We start from the raw sequence: 20716 nt of genomic DNA, 5'->3' as shown, positions 1-20716 counted from the left end.
GCTGGAGCTGCCGACTTTGAGGGAATCCCCGTTCCAGCGCAGGTCCGTAAAAAACAGCAGGTACAGCAAGTACAGTATCTGGAAACATGGGGGTAGCCTCCATTGTGTCCGGAAACGTGGCCGACGGGCAGGACTCCAGGTCAGAATGAAGCGCAGGAGAATTCGGCCCCGTCTCCCTACTATCCTACTGGCCAACGTACAGTCCCTTGAAAACAAAGTGGAGGACTTAAGGGCAAGACTGCTTTATCAAAGGGAGCTGAGGGAATGCTCTGTGTTCTGTTTCGCATAGACATGGCTCACCCCCAGCTCCCCAGACTCAGCGGTCCAGCCTGAAGTGTTCTCCATCCACCGTATGGACCGTACCCTGGCATCTGGGAAAGGGAGAGGAGGGGGTGTCTGCCTCATGGTCAACTCTGCGTGGTGTTCAGACGTGGCAGTCCTGTCCAACTCCTGCTCTCCACACCTCGAACATCTGGCGGTGAAGTGCCGTCCCTTCTACCTCCCAAGAGAATTCACCTCCGTTATCCTGACTGCGGTCTACATCCCACCCCAGGCAGACGTCCGTCTGGCACTGGAGGAGCTGCACGCCGTGGTCAACAAACACCAGACGTCTTACCCCGAGGCATTTACCACCATTGCTGGGGACTTCAATAAGGCAAACCTAAAGAAAGCACTCCCCAACTTCCACCAACATGCCTCCTGCTGCACCAGAGGACCTAACACCCTCGACCACTGCTACACCACCATCAAGAACGCCTATCGTTCTATCCCTCGCCCTCACTTCGGTAAACCCGACCATACCGCGGTGCTGCTTCTTCCTGCCTACAGGCAGCAATTGAAGAGCGCACCCCCTGAAGTGAGGACAGTACAGAGCTACACACGAGGGACATTATAGAGGGAAAATAACCTACAAACCTCTACGACTTTAGAATGTAGGCGGAAACCAAAGCTCCCGGAGAAAACCCACGCGGCCACATTGAGAATGTATCAACTCCGTACAGACAGCAGCCGCAGTCAGCATCGCACCCGCCTGTCTGGCGCTGTGAGGCGGGAACTCTATCGCTACGCCGCCGTGCCACCTAATTGGAATAGCACTTTTTAGGAAGGAACTTCAGATGCTGTTTAAACCGAAGATAGACACAAAATGCTGGAGTAACTCAGAGGGACAGGCAGCAATTCTGGAGAGTGGGAATGGGTGACATTTCGGGTCGAGGTCTCTGAAGAAGGGTCTCGACCAGAAACATCATCCATTCCCTCTCTCCGGAGATGCTGCCTGTCCCGCTGAGTTACTCCAGCATTTTGTGTCTACCTTTGGACTAGAACTTTGTTTTTCTTGACGCATTAGGGCCTCCGCCATTCCAACTGAGGCATGTGATGAAATTCCATTCATTGTGGTGCTGGTTCCCATCACCAGAGTGATGTCGAGCTGTCTGAAGAATTGTGCAGTTTCACGGCGCAGGGTCGCCACCTGCAGCTGGAAACCGGTACCGTATTAATAACCCTATTAATTAATTATTAAAGGTACACAAAAAAGCTGGAGAAACTCAGCGGGTGCAGCAGCATCTATGGTGTGAAGGAAATAGGCAACGTTTCGGGCCGAAACCCTTCTTCAGACAGTTTCGGCCCGAAACGTTGCCTATTTCCTTCACTCCATAGATGCTGCTGCACCCGCTGAGTTTCTGCAGCTTTTTTGTGTACCTTCGATTTTCCAGCATCTGCAGTTCCTTCTTAAACAATTAATTATTAAATATCCTTAATCTATTAAAGATGAATAGTTAATGGGACCCAGATCACTGGAGCGGGTAAACTGCTTCTGTAATTCCTTAATCTGTTTAAATTAATTCCTTATTAAGGATTTTTCCTCATTAAAGGATTAATTTAAATAGACGCGCATTACCGGTGTGATGGGTTTGGGTGTCGGGGCAGGACCAGTATTTATTACGCACCCCTCATTGGCCTCTGAATGGTTTTCTCGGCCATTTCAAAGGACATTTGAACTTCAGCCATGTGGAACTGTATCTTAAACAACAATTTAGGAGGGTTATGGTCATCGATCCTCAAACTAAAAAGAATTTAAAAAAAAAAGAATTTGAGGCGATTAACTGTATTTAGTGCAGTTTAGTTTAGAGATACAGCGCGGAAACAGGCCCTTCAGCCCACCGGGTCCGCGCCGACCAGCGATCCCCGCACACTAACACTATCTTACACACACTAGGGACAATTTACATTTATACCAAAGCCAAGTAACCCACAAACTTGCGCGTCTTTGGAGTGTGGCAGGAAACCGAAGATCTGGGAGAAACTCCACGCGGTCACGGGGAGAACGTACAAACGCGTTGCCAGGGATGGTGGTGGAGGCTGATACGAGTCAGGCGGTGAAGAGGTTTTTGGACAGGCACGTGTATGCAGGTAATTGAAGGATATAGATTATGTTCAAGCAGGTAAGAGTTGGTCTTGGCATCATATTCGGCACAGACACTGTGGGCCGAAGGGCTGCTCCTATGCGGACTGTTCTTTGTTCCATACGGATTGTGTCGTCGTATTGTGGATATTCCGGGATATAACCTGATACTCGAAGAAACCTCCACATCAGCGCTGTAGAATGTATCCTGACTGTTCGCATCATGTACGGCATTTCCAACGCACACGAGTTGCACTACCGCCTGCACTGCCATGGGTGTGTTTATTTCTAATTGTGTTTTGCATTAATGCCTTGTCTTTGGAGCAGTTTTTAATTTTGTTTTTACTAACTTGCAGAATGTATGTGTAATGTAGTTGTAATTTGCGTGTAATTAATATGTTGTGTAGCACTGAGTATTTGTGCGTGTGATGCAGCTGAAACGGTGATGAGTTGTTCATCGCAGCTGTTCATCGCAGTACTTGTACAGATGACAATAAATCCGACGACTTCACTTATATTTAAGTTATATTTAACCATCGTTTTACACCCCAGTTCGTTTCCTTTTAGACCATGACATTTTCTATCCTGCTCTAAACTGTCCCATAACATTCCCTGCGTTTACATTTATATACCGGTCTGTTTAACATCCCACTAACCCCTCCATGGGTATTTGAGGACAGGACACGATCACCTAGAACACGTTCACCCTGAAACCCTACAGCCAATGTGCTGGAGACGGCAGCGTACGCGGTGGACACTCGCGGTACAGAGGGATCACAAGGGATCAGCAGCTCCCAATCAGTGAAAGCAGTTTCAAACCAGGAAGTGGCAGGAATTAAAATGGCTTCTAAACAGCAGGTCGAGAGTTGGACGGAGGAGACACTTTGTCCCATCTGCCTGGATTTCTTCACCGATCCGGTGTCACTGGAGTGTGGGCACAACTTCTGCCGCTCCTGTATCACACAGAGTTGGGACAGGGAGGAGAGAAACTCCTGCCCGGAATGTAGAGACGAGTTTACAGACCGCACCCTCAGGGTTAATCGGGCCTTGGCGAGACTGTCTGAGAAAGCTCGAACAATGAGCCTGAATACGGAAGAGAAGGAAAGTAAACATCACTGCGACAAACATCAGGAAGAACTGAAGCTGTTTTGTGAAACGGACAAGAAACTGATCTGTGTGATTTGTGCAGCTGGGCGGGAACACAAGTCTCACAGCTTCATGCCGGTCGATGAAGCTGTTGAAACCTACAAGGTAAAAGCAAACCGACTATGATCACTTGTTTGAATGTTTTGTTGGATGTTTATTGTCTAACCCCCTTTCTCTCTGATTCCCAGGATCAGGTTAAATCATCCATACAATCACTGACAACAAATAAATCAGCCATCCAGGAAATGGAAGAGCAACAGAAGCAGAAGATTTCCCAAGTCCGGGTGAGACCTTGCTGTGTGGCATTTCTGATCGTGTTATGTAGTTTTGTAGTTAGTTAGTTAGTTGCGCTGGTACACAAAATTGCTGGAGAAACTCAGCGGGTGCAGCAGCATCTATGGAGCGAAGGAAATAGGCGACGTTTCGGGCCGAAACCCTTCTTCAGACTGAAGTTAATTGCGCTGGTTCGCTGCTCCGTTGAATTCGGTTCGACCCTGATTTCTGGTATTGTCTACGTGAAGCTTCCATGTCCCCTTCCCCCGCTCTCTACCCCTCCCCTAATACAACGATCGAGGAAGAACTAAGGGAGGGGACTTGAACTTTATTTCGCCTTCCATCACAGTGAGGAATGTGTAGGAGTCACTGTGGTGGATGTTCATGTTAAAATGTGTTTTTGAGTGACCTGGTGCTTTTAATTGTATGACTGATTTGGCCAATGAAATTCTTTGTATGTTGCAAAACATACTTGGCGGATAAAGTGTGATTCTGATTCTGATAATTATTTAAAATTCTCTGCATGGGGGGAGGGGAGGCGCTGCCTTGTTTTACCGCCACCAGGAGCGCTGCCCCCTGGACCCCCATCCCTCTTTTTTCAGTTTCTTCCTGTCTCATGCCTGATCACAGGATATGGCGAGAAAGCAGAAACAGGATACTGATTCTGGATGATCAGTCATGATCATATTGAATGGCGGTGCTACTCCTGCACCCATTGTCTATGTTTCTATGTTCTCCCCGTGACCAGGGCGGTTTCCGCCCACATCTCCCGGACATGTTATTACATGTTATTAGACATTAGATTATGAAAGAAAACTGGCAGGGAACATATAAACTGACTGCAAACGTTTTTATAGATATGTGAAAAGAAAGAGATTAGTTAAAACAAATGTAGGTCCCTTGCAGTCAGAAACAGGTGAGTTGATCATGGGGAACAAGGATATGGCGGACCAATTGAATAACTACTTTGGTTCCGTCTTCACTAAGGAAGACATAAATAATCTGCCGGAAATAGCAGGGGACCGCGGGTCAAAGGAGTTGGAGGAATTGAGTGAAATCCAGGTTAGCCGGGAAGTGGTGTTGGGTAAATTGAATGGATTAAAGGCCGATAAATCCCCAGGGCCAGATAGGCTGCATCCCAGAGTACTTAAGGAAGTAGCTCCAGAAATAGTGGATGCATTAATAATAATCTTTCAAAACTCTTTAGATTCTGGAGTAGTTCCTAGGTATGGTTAGTATAGTAAGACCTGAGTGATCTCCTGGACAAGTGTCGATCGCCTGGATTGGGGTCGGAGAGGAATTTCCCGGATTTTTTTCCCGAATTGGACCTGGGTTTTTATCCGTTTTTTTGCCTCCCCCAGGAGATCACGAGGTTCTTGGGGTGGAGAGGGGTGATAGCGGTATAAAGGGGAGGGTAGTGTCTTGTGTTCTGTGTCTTGTGTCTACTGTTTGTGGGTAAGTGTGTCTGTTTAGTGTTCAGCCATGAGCGAATGGCGGTGCGGGCTCGACGGACCTGGTGGTCTACTCTCGCACCTACTTTCTATGTTTCTATGTTTCTATGTTTTCCTGAGGATTGGTGGGTAGCAAAGGTAACCCCACTTTTTAAGAAGGGAGGGAGAGAGAAAACGGGGAATTACAGACCAGTTAGTCTAACATCGGTAGTGGGGAAACTGCTAGAGTCAGTTATTAAAGATGGGATAGCAGCACATTTGGAAAGTGGTGAAATCATTGGACAAAGTCAGCATGGATTTACAAAAGGTAAATCATGCCTGACGAATCTTATAGAATTTTTCGAGGATGTAACTAGTAGCGTGGATAGGGGAGAACCAGTGGATGTGGTGTATCTAGACTTCCAGAAGGCTTTCGACAAGGTCCCACATAAGAGATTAGTATACAAACTTAAAGCACACAGCATTGGGGGTTCAGTATTGATGTGGATAGAGAACTTGCTGGCAAACAGGAAGCAAAGAGTAGGAGTAAACGGGTCCTTTTCACAATGGCAGGCAGTGACTAGTGGGGTACCGCAAAGCTCAGTGCTGGGACCCCAGCTATTTACAATATATATTAATGATCTGGATGAGGGAATTGAAGGCAATATCTCCAAGTTTGCAGATGACACTAAGCTGGTGGGCAGTGTTAGCTGTGAGGAGGATGCTAGGAGACTACAAGGTGACTTGGATAGGCTGGGTGAGTGGGCAAATGTTTGGCAGATGCAGTATAATGTGGATAAATGTGAGGTTATCCATTTTGGTGGCAAAAACAGGAAAGCAGACTATTATCTAAATGGTGGCCGACTAGGAAAAGGGGAGATGCAGCGAGACCTGGGTGTCATGGTACACCAGTCATTGAAAGTAGGCATGCAGGTGCAGCAGGCAGTGAAGAAAGCGAATGGTATGTTAGCTTTCATAGCAAAAGGATTTGAGTATAGGAGCAGGGAGGTTCTACTGCAGTTGTACAGGGTCTTGGTGAGACCACACCTGGAGTATTGCGTACAGTTTTGGTCTCCAAATCTGAGGAAGGACATTATTGCCATAGAGGGAGTGCAGAGAAGGTTCAGCAGACTGATTCCTGGGATGTCAGGACTGTCTTATGAAGAAAGACTGGATAGACTTGGTTTATACTCTCTAGAATTTAGGAGATTGGGAGGGGATCTTATAGAAACTTATAAAATTCTTAAGGGGTTGGACAGGCTAGATGCAGGAAGATTGCTCCCGATGTTGGGGAAGTCCAGGACAAGGGGTCACAGCTTAAGGATAAGGGGGAAATCCTTTAAAACCGAGATGAGAAGAACTTTTTTCACACAGAGAGTGGTGAATCTCTGGAACTCTCTGCCACAGAGGGTAGTCGAGGCCAGTTCATTGGCTATATATAAGAGGGAGTTAGATGTGGCCCTTGTGGCTAAGGGGATCAGAGGGTATGGAGAGAAGGCAGGTACGGGATACTGAGTTGGATGATCAGCCATGATCATATTGAATGGCGGTGCAGGCTCGAAGGGCCAAATGGCCTACTCCTGCACCTAATTTCTATGTTGGTTTAATTGGTTGCTGTAATGAAGCTGCTGAAGGCGGGTGATCTGTGAGTCGGTGGGAGTTAATGTGGACGTGAGGGCCATTGTGTTTCAGAGAAATGCGAGGAAATGAGATTAATGGGATTATTCTAAGGAACAGCATAGATATCAACGTGCCAAATGGTCACCTTCTACTTAACAACCAAATAGAATACAGAAATATATTCGATCAATCTTCACCTTTCATTTGACAGGAGCAGTCACAAAGCCTCAAGTCTCACGTCACATCTCAGTTTGTTGAACTGCACCAGATTCTCGTGAAGAAAGAGCAGCGCATTCTCGGAGAGATCAAGGAGGATGAGGAGAAGATTCTAAGTCAAATGGAGAAAAATCTTCAAGCCATTCAAGAGAATTTAAACTCTATTGAGGAGGAACTCTCAAATCTGCAGGGGCGAATGGATCAAACAGACATCGTGTTATTTCTGAAGGTCAGGGGTTATGTTTCAATCTTGTTCAATGAAACTGCAGTCACAACATTGGCAGCGATATATTTGCGAAAATGCCACTTTTATCAATTCCTATATTTTTCCAACATCCCTCATACAAACCCGCTCTGCTATCTCATAATTCATACTAGATGAATTAGAACATTCGGCCCATTAAGTCTACTCTGCCATTCAATCTTGGCTAATCTTGTTCACATTTTCAACTCCATTCTCCTGCCTTCTCCCCAGCGCCTGAAGGTCTGCATCCCAGGGTACATAAGGAAGTGGCTCTAGAAATTGTGGGTGCATTGTTGATAATTTTCCAATGTTCTAAAGTTTCAGGATCAGTTGCTGTGGATAGGAGGGGAGCTCATGTTGTCCCACTTTTTAAGAAAGGAGGGAGAGAGAAAACAGGGAATTATAGACCAGTTAGCCTGACATCAGTTGTGGGATAAATGCTGGAGTCAATTATAAAAGATGAAATAGAGGCACATTTGGATAGCAGTAACAGGATCGGACCGAGTCCGCATGGATTTACGAAGGGGAAATCATGCTTGACTAATCTTCTGGAATTGTAGTGTACCTGCACTTTCAGAAAGCCTTTAAGGTCCCACATGGGAGATTAGTGGGCAAAATGAGAGCACATGATATTGGGAGTAGTGTACTGACATGGAGGGTGAATGAGTGGGAATTAACGGGCACGTGAAATGGAATATGGAACAAGGAATTGGATTGTGGGAATAGAAAGGAGGGTAATGCAGATTACTTTCACAACATTCCAGTAGCTTTCAGTCAGCCCTTGAATTGCCAGGATAATGAAAGCTACGGATTAAATGCAAGCAAATGGGAGCGGTGTAGGCAGACACAGTGGCAAGCATGGGCATTGTGGGCCGAAGGGCCTTTGTCTACACTCCATGTCTTGAGATTGGGTTGCCTATGCGACCTTCCGTTTCATGAAGATATGCAGGAGAATGACATAATATATTGATCTTCACATTTCATCTGACAGGATCAGTCACACAACAACTTTCAGTCATAGATCACAACCCAGTTTGCTGAACAGCACCAGATTCTCACTAAGAAACAGCAGCGCTTACTCCTTCCTTCTCTCCAGAGATGCTGCCTAACCCGCTGAGTTACTCCAGCATTTTGTGTCTACCTTTGATTTAAACCAGCATCTGCAGTTCTTTTCTCCACACTTATTCTCTCTCTAGTTGTCCCTTTGACCCCAGAGGGAATCATTCTCTCCCGAATTATTCTTTAGCTATTAATATACTTGTTAATACATTTCCTGTAGGGGGGCGCTGTTCTGGCAGCAGCCATGTCAGCAGCTCGTCAGTTTTTTCAACCTTTTTTTATTTTTTAGTATGTTTTAAAGTCTGTATTGAATGTTTCTTTGTGTGTCTTGTGTGGGGGGTGGTGTGGGGGGGTGAGGGGGAAACCGCTTCGGTCGCCTCCTCCATGGAGAGGCGACTTTTTCCAGGTCGCCTCCCCCGTGGCCTAACATCAAGGATCGGCGCGGCCTTTCCCGGAGACGTGCCCGGGGCTTCAGCGGCGGGCGCAGCGTGGAATCTCGGCGTGGAGCGGGTGAACCCTCGCTGGGGCTCGCCGGAGGGGAGCGCTCCGTTTCGCTGGCCCGGGGCAGCCGGCAGCCTGAGGTCGCAGCCTGAAGCTGCGGTCTGCAGAGCTCCAGCTGGTGCGGCGTCTACAGCCCGGGATCCCTCGTTGGGGACCCGGGGGAAGAAGAAGCCATCACTGCCGGCCCGCGGCCAACTTCTACTGCGGGTCCGGCATGGACTTGCCATCACCCCTGGAGGGGAGCTTCGACCGCCGGCCCTGCAGTCTACGGTGCTTCTGGCTGCGGCGGGGACTTTAAATCTCGACCGCCGGCCTGCGGCCTCCAACAACTTAAAGCCGCGGTCTCCGGTGAGGAAGAGCCAATCCTGGACTGACTCTGGTCCTGAACACGGGGGGGGAAATGGAGGAGGACTGGACAAATGTTATGTGCCTTCCACCACAGCGATGAATGCTGTGGTGGATGTTTGTGTTACAGTTTTATTGTGTGTTCTTTATTATTGTACTGCCGCTGACAACCCAAATTTCCACCGACCCTGGTTGTGTGGCAATAAATTATATCTATCTATCTATCTTGTAACTCTGGGGATTCTCTTGTTTGTCGTGACTCTTGACTCTGTTTTGTTCTGCTGATTTTCCTTTTAATTTAGTCCTGTAAGTTTTTATACTGCAAAACAAATTGCTTGCTGACAACAACCTGTACCCGACCAGTGCCTCACACCCTTTGTGGTTCCCTCATCCGCATACGTGATCTTACGTTATATTACCATCTGCATCGACCAGACCTGTGACCGCAAATTCCACATTCTGATCACTGAAGTTCTGACAGGATTTGCTCCAGGCCACTTTGCATTTTACATTTGTGTTTTGGTATCTTCAGAACTGGTGATATATTCTCCATCCACACCCAATCTAATCCATCGTTAATCTTAAATTCCTCCAACCAATCATGATTAACAGTTTATTGTTGGTTAACATATGATAAGTGTTTTTCGACACTGGGCCTGTACTCGCTGGGGTTTAGAAAAATGAGCGGTGGCGTCATTGAAACTGAACAAAGACTGAAAGGCTTGGATAGAGTGGATGTGGAGAGGACGTTTCCACTAGTGGGAGAGTCTAGGACTAGAGGTCATGGCCTGAGAATTAAAGGACATTTCTTTAGGAGGGAAATAAGGAGGAATTTTAGTCAGAAGGAGGTGACTCTTGAATTCTTTGCCACAGATGGCTCTGGAGGTCAAGTCAGTAGATATTTTTAAGGCAGATCTATATAGATTCTTGATTAGTACGGGTGTCAGAGGTTATGTGGAGAAGGCAGGAGAATGGGGTTAGGAGGGAGAGATAGGTCAGCCATGATGGAATAGTGGAGTAGTCTTGATGGGCTGAATGGTCTAATTCGGCTCCTATCACTTATGACCATATGACATTATTCCACAAACAATTCACAACACGTCCCGACTCCTTTTTTTTAAATTTCAAAATACTTTAACCAGGTAATAAATGTATACAATACATGAACCGTGCAAAAAATTCATCCAACATTTTCAGAGGCTCTACCAATTATTTAATACAGTCTACATACATTGCTCACATCTCACTAATTTATCCCCCACCCTTGCCACTCATGTGGTCCACTGGTGTGGGATCCCTTCCCTTATTTTGATGGGCGTCTCAATTTCTGCTTTCTTTATTTCAGGAGGAAGCTGGTCGCAAGAGCAGGTAGGACATGCTCTTCAGTTAAACTCTGCACGGATCTGTAAAGTCACATACACATGTTGACGCGCAGGTTCTAACCGGTTATTTAATATTTGCAGAATTAGTGATGAGTCCCGGACATTGTCACTGAGAGATGGCGCCATATTGGATGAAAGATTCGATCACCCCTTCTGGTTGAACACAGTGATGAGAGATATCTTTGTTGCCAATCACCAAGGTAAACATATGGATTCCTCACTTCTTGTGTGGATGACATATTTAAGTTGTAAGTAGATGCAAAGATTGACCGTAATGATGAACTGAAGGGGAACTAAAGTTTTATACCAGCACCAATCTCACCTGTTGGGAAGCTTCACAGTCAAGTGGTCAGCTAGAGATGTTAGAACCCTGAACACATCCAACACAGGAGCACAATACAACCAAGACACAGACTGCTAGATGATAGAATGTATCTTAATCCCATCCACACCGCAGAAACACGCCACGATACGAGTTTGAATTCTACCAGGTAGCCAGCAAAGTAAACGTGACTAAATTAAATCAGAGGTATTGAAAACTGGTAGGTATTAGATGACCAGGATTGTCATAAAACACACAGGGTTCCATCAGAGAAGGAAATATGTCACTGATCCTGCTTGTCCTGTCAGTGACGACTGACTTTAGTTAACTCAGGTCTGCCCCCTGCTGGAGTTACGAACTTCATTGTTATTAACGCTCCACCACATTGAAGCATTGTATGAATGAGTCGCGTCAGACAAAATAGCATTGACCTCAGACAGGGATTTCGTCTTGGACGAAAACACCCAGTTACTTGTACAGATGATTTCAAATGGATTTAACAAAATCTCGTTAAATTTAGTCCCAAAAGTTAATCTGCAAATGGTTAAAAAGAAAGCAAACTCAGAGGGCTTGTATACAAAAACAGGGATGTAATGCTGAGACTCTATCGGGTGCTGGGTAAGGCCGCATTTGGAATATTGTGAGTAATTGTGGACACCATATCTGAGGAAGAATGTGCTGGGTCTGGAGAAGGGCCTGAGGAGGATAACAAGAATGATACCAGGAATTAGAAGGTGCATCCGTGGATAACAAGGGAAATCAGGGATAGTATCAAAGCGAAGGATGATGCGTACAAATTAGCCAGAACCAGCAGCATACCAGAGGACTGGGAGAAATTCAGAGACCAGCAGAGGAGGACAAAAGACTTAATTAGGAAAGGAAAAATAGATTATGAAAGAAAACTGGCAGGGAACATAAAAACTGACTGCAAAAGTTTTATAGATATGTGAAAGGAAAGAGATTAGTTAAAACAAATGTAGGTCCCTTGCAGTCAGAAACAGGTGAGTTGATCATGGGGAACAAAGACATGGCAGACCAATTGAATAACTACTTTGGTTCTGTCTTCACTAAGGAAGACATAAATAATTTGCCGGAAATAGCAGGGGACCGCGGGTCAAAGGAGTTGGAGGAATTGAGTGAAATCCAGGTTAGCCGGGAAGTGGTGTTGGGTAAATTGAATGGATTAAAGGCCGATAAATCCCCAGGGCCAGATAGGCTGCATCCCAGAGTACTTAAGGAAGTAGCTCCAGAAATAGTGGATGCATTAGTAATAATCTTTCAAAACTCTTTAGATTCTGGAGTAGTTCCTGAGGATTGGCGGGTAGCAAACGTAACCCCACTTTTTAAGAAGGGAGGGAGAGAGAAAACGGGGAATTACAGACCAGTTAGTCTAACATCGGTAGTGGGAAAACTGCTAGTCAGTTATTAAAGATGGGATAGCAGCACATTTGGAAAGTGGTGAAATCATTGGACAAAGTCAGCATGGATTTACGAAAGGTAAATCATGTCTGACGAATCTTCTAGAATTTTTCGAGGATGTAACTAGTAGCGTGGATAGGGGAGAACCAGTGGATGTGGTGTATCTAGACTTCCAGAAGGCTTTCGACAAGGTCCCACATAAGAGATTAGTATACAAACTTAAAGCACACGGCATTGGGGGTTCAGTATTGATGTGGATAGAAAACTGGCTGGCAAACAGGAAGCAAAGCGTAGGAGTAAACGGGTCCTTTTCACAATGGCAGGCAGTGACTAGTGGGGTACCGCAAGGCTCAGTGCTGGGACCCCAGCTATTTACAATATATATTAATGATCTGGATGAGGGAATTGAAGGCAATATCACCAAGTTTGGGGATGACACTGAAAAAGCTACTTTTATAACTACTAAACCAGGTTCGCTTCTTAATAAACAGACACCACACAAACTGTTTGGTAGACCAGTTCAAAACTTTACTTAACATCGGCCGATGGAAGGGAGCGAGAATTCCAGCTAAGTGACCAATATAGACACTCGACTGTGCTCAGCCACCTTCACTGAACAACAGAATTACATTGCCTTAAATAGGGTTTTTTTTGTCCCCTTAGCACATTTCACAGACATTAGTCATGGTCAGAGGTACAGGAAAAGGTTTCCACAGAATGCATCACATCAAAGGCCTTTTGTTTACATAGTACAAGATAACATTGGCCATTTGGTTTACGACATTTTATCTTCACAGAGATCACCCTAGCTTTCGCTGCTTCCTCTCTGTCATTTGGTCCTTCATAAACATAGGCCATTTGGTTTATGGCATCTTACTTCAAAGATGTGACTAGCTGTTTCTTTCTCTGTCACTTCCTCACTTGGGAGACAATGTTATAGGATTTATTATCCCACACACCCGCAACCTGAGGCAAGCCTAATTTGAGACTAAATATAAGCTGTAAGCTAGCCCAGAAGCCAATTTAATATCTTCTTATATTTTAACTAAAATTCAGCTTCATCATTCCATCCTTTTATCAAATTTTTGATAACAACTACAGTCCTTGCTGAGTACATACGAAAGACCATAAGCATCTCATCAGACAAATTAATAGTACACTAGTAACACAATCATTTCATAGTGGACAATCGTTCCACAAGTCCCTCCAAACATTTTAAATGGCCACCAACCTCCCTCGGACGTGACACTAAGATACTACCATAGGACAGGAAAAGGATCATTAAAATTGCTCAGCCTTTATTCGGCTTCGCTTGGAATTCCCCGTGTGCTGGTGTAACTGGTTCATGCTTCTCTTGTGTGGCAATGCATTTGCAACATAACAATGCCTGTCACAAATATACTGTTTCCTAAAAATACACCAGTGCCTTGGTTGTGGCAAAAACAGGTAGATTTAACTGGCCTTTGCAGACCTCTTACTGTCTGTAGTCAGGGTATCTTTGCTGCGCTTGTCATGTTTGACTTCAATCTTGTTTAAAAGGAGGTGTGTACCATCCTTTAAATGTGGGTTAGTCCGCAAGCTTGCCAGTCTGAAGAAAGTTCAGTCCATGTGGGCTGGGCCACCCCAGAATAAAGGGAGTATCAATAGCCCATCGTCCTTGTTTCCACAAACTGTTCACAGTCAATCAAATGTATCCAGCGACGATGATCTTCAATCTTTACAGCAGTTCATGTTGTTAGCAACACTTGGTTGTTCTTTTCAACACAATCTCAATTTCTTCTTGTCCCAGCACCATCATCGTATAGCTTTTATGGCCTTGGTCACTGGTTTCCAGCAAAAACTCCTCCAACCTGGGAATGTAGATCTGGCAAGACATGGGTTAATTGCCGTCCATACAAAATTAGTTAATTGCCCAGGGTCTGTAGGTGGCTTCCCCCCACTCTCCAGGGGGTGGACACAGCAGCTTTTCCTGTATCAATAAAAAGTTGTGGATCTTGTTCCCAGCTGAGTTTTTCCAGCACTTTTGTCTTCCTTTGATCCTCCAGTATCTCAGTTCCTTCTTAACACTTCCCTGTGAACTTATTCTTTAATCCAATTATATCCGAAGAGGCTCTCCCCACCTAAATATTCAATTCTCCAAATATGTTCTCTTCCCCAATCTACTTTATCTTCTCACCTTTCATCCCTCATTGTGAGTTCCCTCAAACCCCCTTTTGTAAGTCATAAGACAATTTTTCATCTACCATCATTTCCCTCAAACAGCCCATGCTTCAAAATCTTTTGTTTGCTTGCAAACAGTAATCTTGCTTCATTTGCATTTTAAAAGACAACCTCTGTTATCATATCAAAACAATCTTTCCCAAAAGAACTCATTCAGAATCAGTGATCAATAATACATTTTCTTTTTCTCTGTAATTTTGACATTTCCAATCTCATTTAACACTTTAATCGGGATGAGTCTTTTTTAAACTTGGTTCAAAAGATTTATAATCAACCAACACATTTTATCATTCGAGTTTAGCTCCGCCCCCCATTCATGCCTGTTTCTTAACGGAGCACACCATAAACTGTCTGTCCCATTTGCATTTTAAAGGACAAACTTCTTAAAGCGACACACAACTTTGCTCATTGCTTCGAATTTCACACATTCCACATAAAAAACATTGTTTGACAAGCAGTATATATACAAAAACATTGTTTTACCAGCAGTATATATACAAAAACATTGTTTTACCAGCAGTATATAATATTTCATCTTCAAAGACATCTCTTTGTAATTTACTTTCCCTTTTTCTGACAAGACTTCTGTTTACCAAAATTCTTGTTACCTAACCCTAATTGGACATTGATCCAGATCATGATTAGTCAGACTCCCCTTGATTTTTCAGTCTCCCTAGCTCTTTCCTCATTTCTCCATCAAATTTCCCTTCATCCCCAAATTTTTTATAACATAGTTGCCTGTCAGAAAAAGGATTTACCTCCGGGGTAATTTTGTTTTGCAATCCTCATTGACTCTTTCCACCATCCCAGATGCCTGTGGGTGGTGTACACAGTGAAATTGCAGACGAATATTAAAATGTGCACATTTTTCCTTATTAATAGTGGCAATAAAATGAAGACCATTGTCTGAACTTATGGCAGTAGGTAGGCCAAACCTGGGAATAACTTCTCTTAACAACAATGTTACCATAGTTTCAGCAGTATTATTAGTTGTTGGTAGAGCTTCACTCCACCTGCTAAATAAATCTAAAATCACTAAGCAATATTTATAACACTGGGCCCTTGGCATTTCAATAAAATCAATCTGTATGCATTCAAACGATCGTGATGGCATTGGCGTCACCCCTGAGGGTATCTTAAAATTTGCCTGGATTACTTTGTTGGCAAATTTTACATTCTGAGGCCTGCCACCACATTTCCTTTGTTATCCTATCATTCCCTCCTTACCAGCATGGGTAAGACGGGTAAAAATGTATCGAATACACCAACTTGTCCAAGCGGGTGTGCTGAATCAATGGCACAGCCCTCTTGTTTCCATAGTTATTATTATATATGAGAGGCGTCCCTCTGTAATGTACATACCTCCTTCATGTTTGGCAGGACCGTTCTATTTGCTAGCATCTGTTTAGCTGCTGTCACTACGCATTTGGATGTACAGGCTGCCCTGTTTGGATACACTATCGGCAACTCATTGCTTTTTGCTATAGGGTCCCCAGCACCAGTGTGTGCAGTACATTTAACAATGACCAGCTGTTCTGGTAACATCAATGCCTCAAGCAAATTACGCACAGAAAGGCATTCCCGTGCTCCCAATCCTGGGGAGCTTTGTAAGGTCAGAACTTCAAGGTATAGGGATGTTACTGTCGGAACTGTCCCAGGTAAAGATGCCATTGCTACTGGTAGGGCATAGATGGACATGTGGACATCTCCCAAAATTATCTAACTCCTCATCTTCATTACCAAATAGGGTCGTCGTGCCAGACATGAAGTCTCCTCCAGAGGATTTACCAGTACTGGGTTTATTTTTACTAACCATCACCTGTTTCTCACCGGCTGAGTTTCCCCAGCAATTTGTGTACCTTCGATATTCCAGCATCTGCAGTTCCCTTTTGAACACCTGTTTCTCACCTCCTGTTTGTCTTTTAATTATTTTCTCTTGTTCCTCTGCCCACTGGCATTCCAGTTGCAATACGTTCCATCCTTTCCGAGTGCTATCCTTGTTTCTTAACTCTATACCCTTCTTACTCTCCTCATGCTTCTTCACTGCGTCTGCGTCCCATGTTTTAATTCCTTTCTTCCATTTCTTTCCTGCCTTCCTTTCCCATATAAATGTCTCTACATTCCATGTTCCCCCTACTGGCCAGGCTTCATCCCCCAACCGTTTGGTCAACTTATAACTTAACATTCTAAACTTCTTATTATACTTAGGATTCAAATAACACATATGTTGGACTGTTATCCAGAGCATTCCCCATAGATAGATAGAAAGAAAGAGAAAGAGAAAGAGAAAATAGACATCTTAATTCCGAATCGTTCCAAATATATCAACCAGGCCGACCCGCTAAATGAGACCCCAGTTTCTCAACCTGGCAGACTCCTTACTCTTTAATATACAACGCCACTTATTTCTCAACCCGACAACCCTTCGGATGTCTCAATAAGCCAGACGCAAACCTCAACCCCCGTATCTCCGTATCTCAACCCGACAAATCACGGGTATCTCAACGAGGCTGATGAGCCCTTTGTAGAGATAGAGAAAAAGAGAAAACAAAGAGAGATAGAAAGAGAAACCGCTCAAGTCCTTCTTAAAAATACATGCACAATTCTGTCTTAAAAATACATACACAATCCCATCTTAAAAAAAAACATATAAAGCCCAACTGGTCTTACCTTTGTCTGTTTCTAAGAACCTCGGCAGGGAACCAATTCAATGTCTGCTGAAGGATCACAGATGTTCCCGGGAGTTTCTAGGGAGTCGGTCTGACAAGGGGGCCGATAGAGCTCAGTTATCTCCCTTCCAATCCCGGCAACCTCTGCAACCTCTTGCACAGTCAGCTGTTGATGTGGTCCCAGCGAGGCCTGCATAACTACGCCAATGAAAAAGCTACTTTTATAACTACTAAACCAGGTTCGCTTCTTAATAAACAGACACCACACAAACTGTTTGGTAGACCAGTTCAAAACTTTACTTAACATCGGCCGATGGAAGGGAGCGAGAATTCCAGCTAAGTGACCAATACAGACACTTGACTGTGCTCAGCCACCTTCACTGAACAACAGAATTACATTGCCTTAAATAGGGTTTTTTTTGTCCCCTTAGCACATTTCACAGACATTAGTCATGGTCAGAGGTACAGGAAAAGGTTTCCACAGAATGCATCACATCAAAGGCCTTTTGTTTACATAGTACAAGATAACATTGGCCATTTGGTTTACGACATTTTATCTTCACAGAGATCACCCTAGCTTTCGCTGCTTCCTCTCTGTCATTTGGTCCTTCATAAACATAGGCCATTTGGTTTATGGCATCTTACTTCAAAGATGTGACTAGCTGTTTCTTTCTCTGTCACTTCCTCACTTGGGAGACAATGTTATAGGATTTATTATCCCACACACCCGCAACCTGAGGCAAGCCTAATTTGAGACTAAATATAAGCTGTAAGCTAGCCCAGAAGCCAATTTAATATCTTCTTATATTTTAACAAAAATTCAGCTTCATCAACACTAAGCTGGGGGGCAGTGTTAGCTGTGAGGAGGATGCTAGGAGACTGCAAGGTGACTTGGATAGGCTGGGTGAGTGGGCAAATGCATGGCAGATGCAGTATAATGTGGATAAATGTGAGGTTATCCATTTTGGTGGCAAAAACAGGAAAGCAGACTATTATCTAAATGATGGCCGATTAGGAAAAGGGGAGATGCAGCGAGACCTGGGTGTCATGGTACACCAGTCATTGAAAGTAGGCATGCAGGTGCAGCAGGCAGTGAAGAAAGCGAATGGTATGTTAGCTTTCATAGCAAAAGGATTTGAGTATAGGAGCAGGGAGGTTCTACTGCAGTTGTACAGGGTCTTGGTGAGACCACACCTGGAGTATTGCGTACAGTTTTGGTCTCCAAATCTGAGGAAGGACATTATTGCCATAGAGGGAGTGCAGAGAAGGTTCACCAGACTGATTCCTGGGTTGTCAGGACTGTCTTATGAAGAAAGACTGGATAGACTTGGTTTATACTCTCTAGAATTTAGGAAATTGAGGGGGGGATCTTATAGAAACTTACAAAATTCTTAAGGGGTTGGACAGGCTAGATGCAGGAAGATTGCTCCCGATGTTGGGGAAGTCCAGGACAAGGGGTCACAGCTTAAGGATAAGGGGGAAATCCTTTAAAACCGAGATGAGAAAAACTTTTTTCACACGGAGAGTGGTGAATCTCTGGAACTCTCTGCCACAGAGGGTAGTTGAGGCCAGTTCATTGGCTATATTTAAGAGGGAGTTAGATGTGGCCCTTTGGCTAAAGGGATCAGAGGGTATGGAGAGAAGGCAGGTACGGGATACTGAGTTGGATGATCAGCCATGATCATATTGAATGGCGGTGCAGGCTCGAAGGGCCGAATGGCCTACTCCTGCACCTAATTTCTATGTTTCTATGTTCTAACCTACGATGAGCACTGGGCCTTCATTTACTGGAGTTTAGAAAAATCAGGGGGGGGCCTCATTGAAATACAGAGTTGTGAATGGCCTGTATAATGTGGATCTAGAGAGGATCTTTCCACCTGTGGGAGAGTCTAGGACCAGAAGTCATAGCCTCAGAATTAAACGACGTTCTTTGAGGAAGGAGATGAGGTGAAATGTATTTATTCAGCAGGCGGAGAATCTGTGGAATTCTTTGCCACAAAAAGCTGTGGAACTCAAGTCAGTGGATATTTTTAATGCAGAGATGGATAGCTTCTTGATTAGCACAGGAGTTAGAGGTTATGGGGAGACGGCAAGAAAATATGGTTAGGAGTGAGAGATAGATCAGCCATGCTTGAATGGAGGAGAAGACTTAATGGGCTGAATGACCTAATTCTACAATTATGACCTTATGACCTGATAAGGATTGAAATCCATTATCAATGAGCAGACCAGGATTTCTTTCAAAAATTATGGGTGATTTTTAGAGAAGGAAATCTGTCCCTGAACTTGGTCTGACCTGTCAGTGACTGAAGTTTCTGGTGACTCAGGGTTGCCTCTTGTTGGAATCGCAAGGTTCACTGTTATTAACTGCCTATAATATTGAGGCATTTCTTGAATTAGATTCGTTAGGGAAACTAGCATTGACCTCAGTCTAGGCTTTTGTCTCAGTGGAAAACACCCAGTTATTTGTCCTGACAAAGATCCTCTTACGCACATACACCTGAAACATTGAGATTTTGTGACAAATTTCTCCCATGTAACGAAAGTCCACCAACACAAGCAACATCCCGATGAATCTTTGTAGGAAGTGGAGATTAAATCGAAGGTAGACACAAAATGCTGGAGTAACTCAGCGGGACAGGCAGCTTCTCTGGAGAGAAGTAATGGGTGACGTTTCGGGTCGAGACCCTACTTCAGAATCAATGAATCAATGAATCAGACTCAGACCCGATGAATCTCATCTGTTCCCTCTCCAGCACAAACACATCCTTCCTTGAGCATGTCGACCTGCACACAATACAGCAAGTGAGGCTGACCAGCCTTGATAGCCTTCCACGTGACCCCGAGCACCAACAATTTCCATGTCAGTACAAATGTACTTCGCATGCCGACGGCACAGGAAGTGGTGGTTAATATATATCATAACCACCAACAATCCCAGGACAGATCCCTGCTGAAGACCACTGTGTACAGATAGCCACTACCATTCCATACCTTTCATTCACAAAACTATCCTGATGCCAATATCCTCTGCCTCCTTAAACCAAGTCAATCTTGGATCCAATTATCCAGGTCATATCGGATATCATATGCCTTCTCTTTCACCACTCGCCCCCCATGAGGGAACATGTCCAATGCCCCACGAAAGCCCATAGATTGGTTTAGCCTGAGTTGAATGAATTATTGTTTACACGTCCAGGATCATTTCCACCCATGAATCTCCTCTCCTTCACCGAACAGCGAGATCTCACAAAACCCTGCCCAACCGCTCCAAATGCCCACCCACAATCTCTACATCCTCTCCCTCTCCCTCTCCCTCTCTCTCTCTCTTTCTCTCTCCCTCCATCTCTCCCTCCATCTCCCCTCCCCCTCCCCTCTCTCTCCCATCCCTCCCCACTCTCTGCCCCCTCTCTCTCCCACCCTCTCCCCCCCTCCCTCACCCCTTCTCTCTTGCTCTCTCCCCCCTCTC

At 44.7% G+C, this 20716-nt stretch overlaps 1 protein-coding gene across 1 annotated transcript in view; it reads left to right on the top strand.

The window, feature by feature from the left end:
* Positions 1 to 2345: 2345 nt before the first annotated feature.
* LOC116969949 (nuclear factor 7, brain-like) overlaps positions 2346 to 20716 on the top strand; it is a 26363-nt gene continuing 7992 nt past the window's right edge. The window contains exons 1-6 of the mRNA XM_033016709.1: positions 2346 to 2409; positions 3123 to 3652; positions 3736 to 3831; positions 7082 to 7315; positions 10581 to 10603; positions 10699 to 10843. Of these exons, the coding sequence (XP_032872600.1) occupies positions 2346 to 2409; positions 3123 to 3652; positions 3736 to 3831; positions 7082 to 7315; positions 10581 to 10603; positions 10699 to 10843 (1092 nt within the window). The remainder of the gene's footprint in view (positions 2410 to 3122; positions 3653 to 3735; positions 3832 to 7081; positions 7316 to 10580; positions 10604 to 10698; positions 10844 to 20716) is intronic.

This window comes from Amblyraja radiata, unplaced genomic scaffold (genome assembly GCF_010909765.2).
Source record: "Amblyraja radiata isolate CabotCenter1 unplaced genomic scaffold, sAmbRad1.1.pri scaffold_433_ctg1, whole genome shotgun sequence".
NCBI lineage: Eukaryota > Metazoa > Chordata > Chondrichthyes > Rajiformes > Rajidae > Amblyraja > Amblyraja radiata.
The sequence above is the reverse complement of the archived record's forward strand: the minus strand, read 5'-3'. Positions and strand labels throughout refer to the sequence as shown.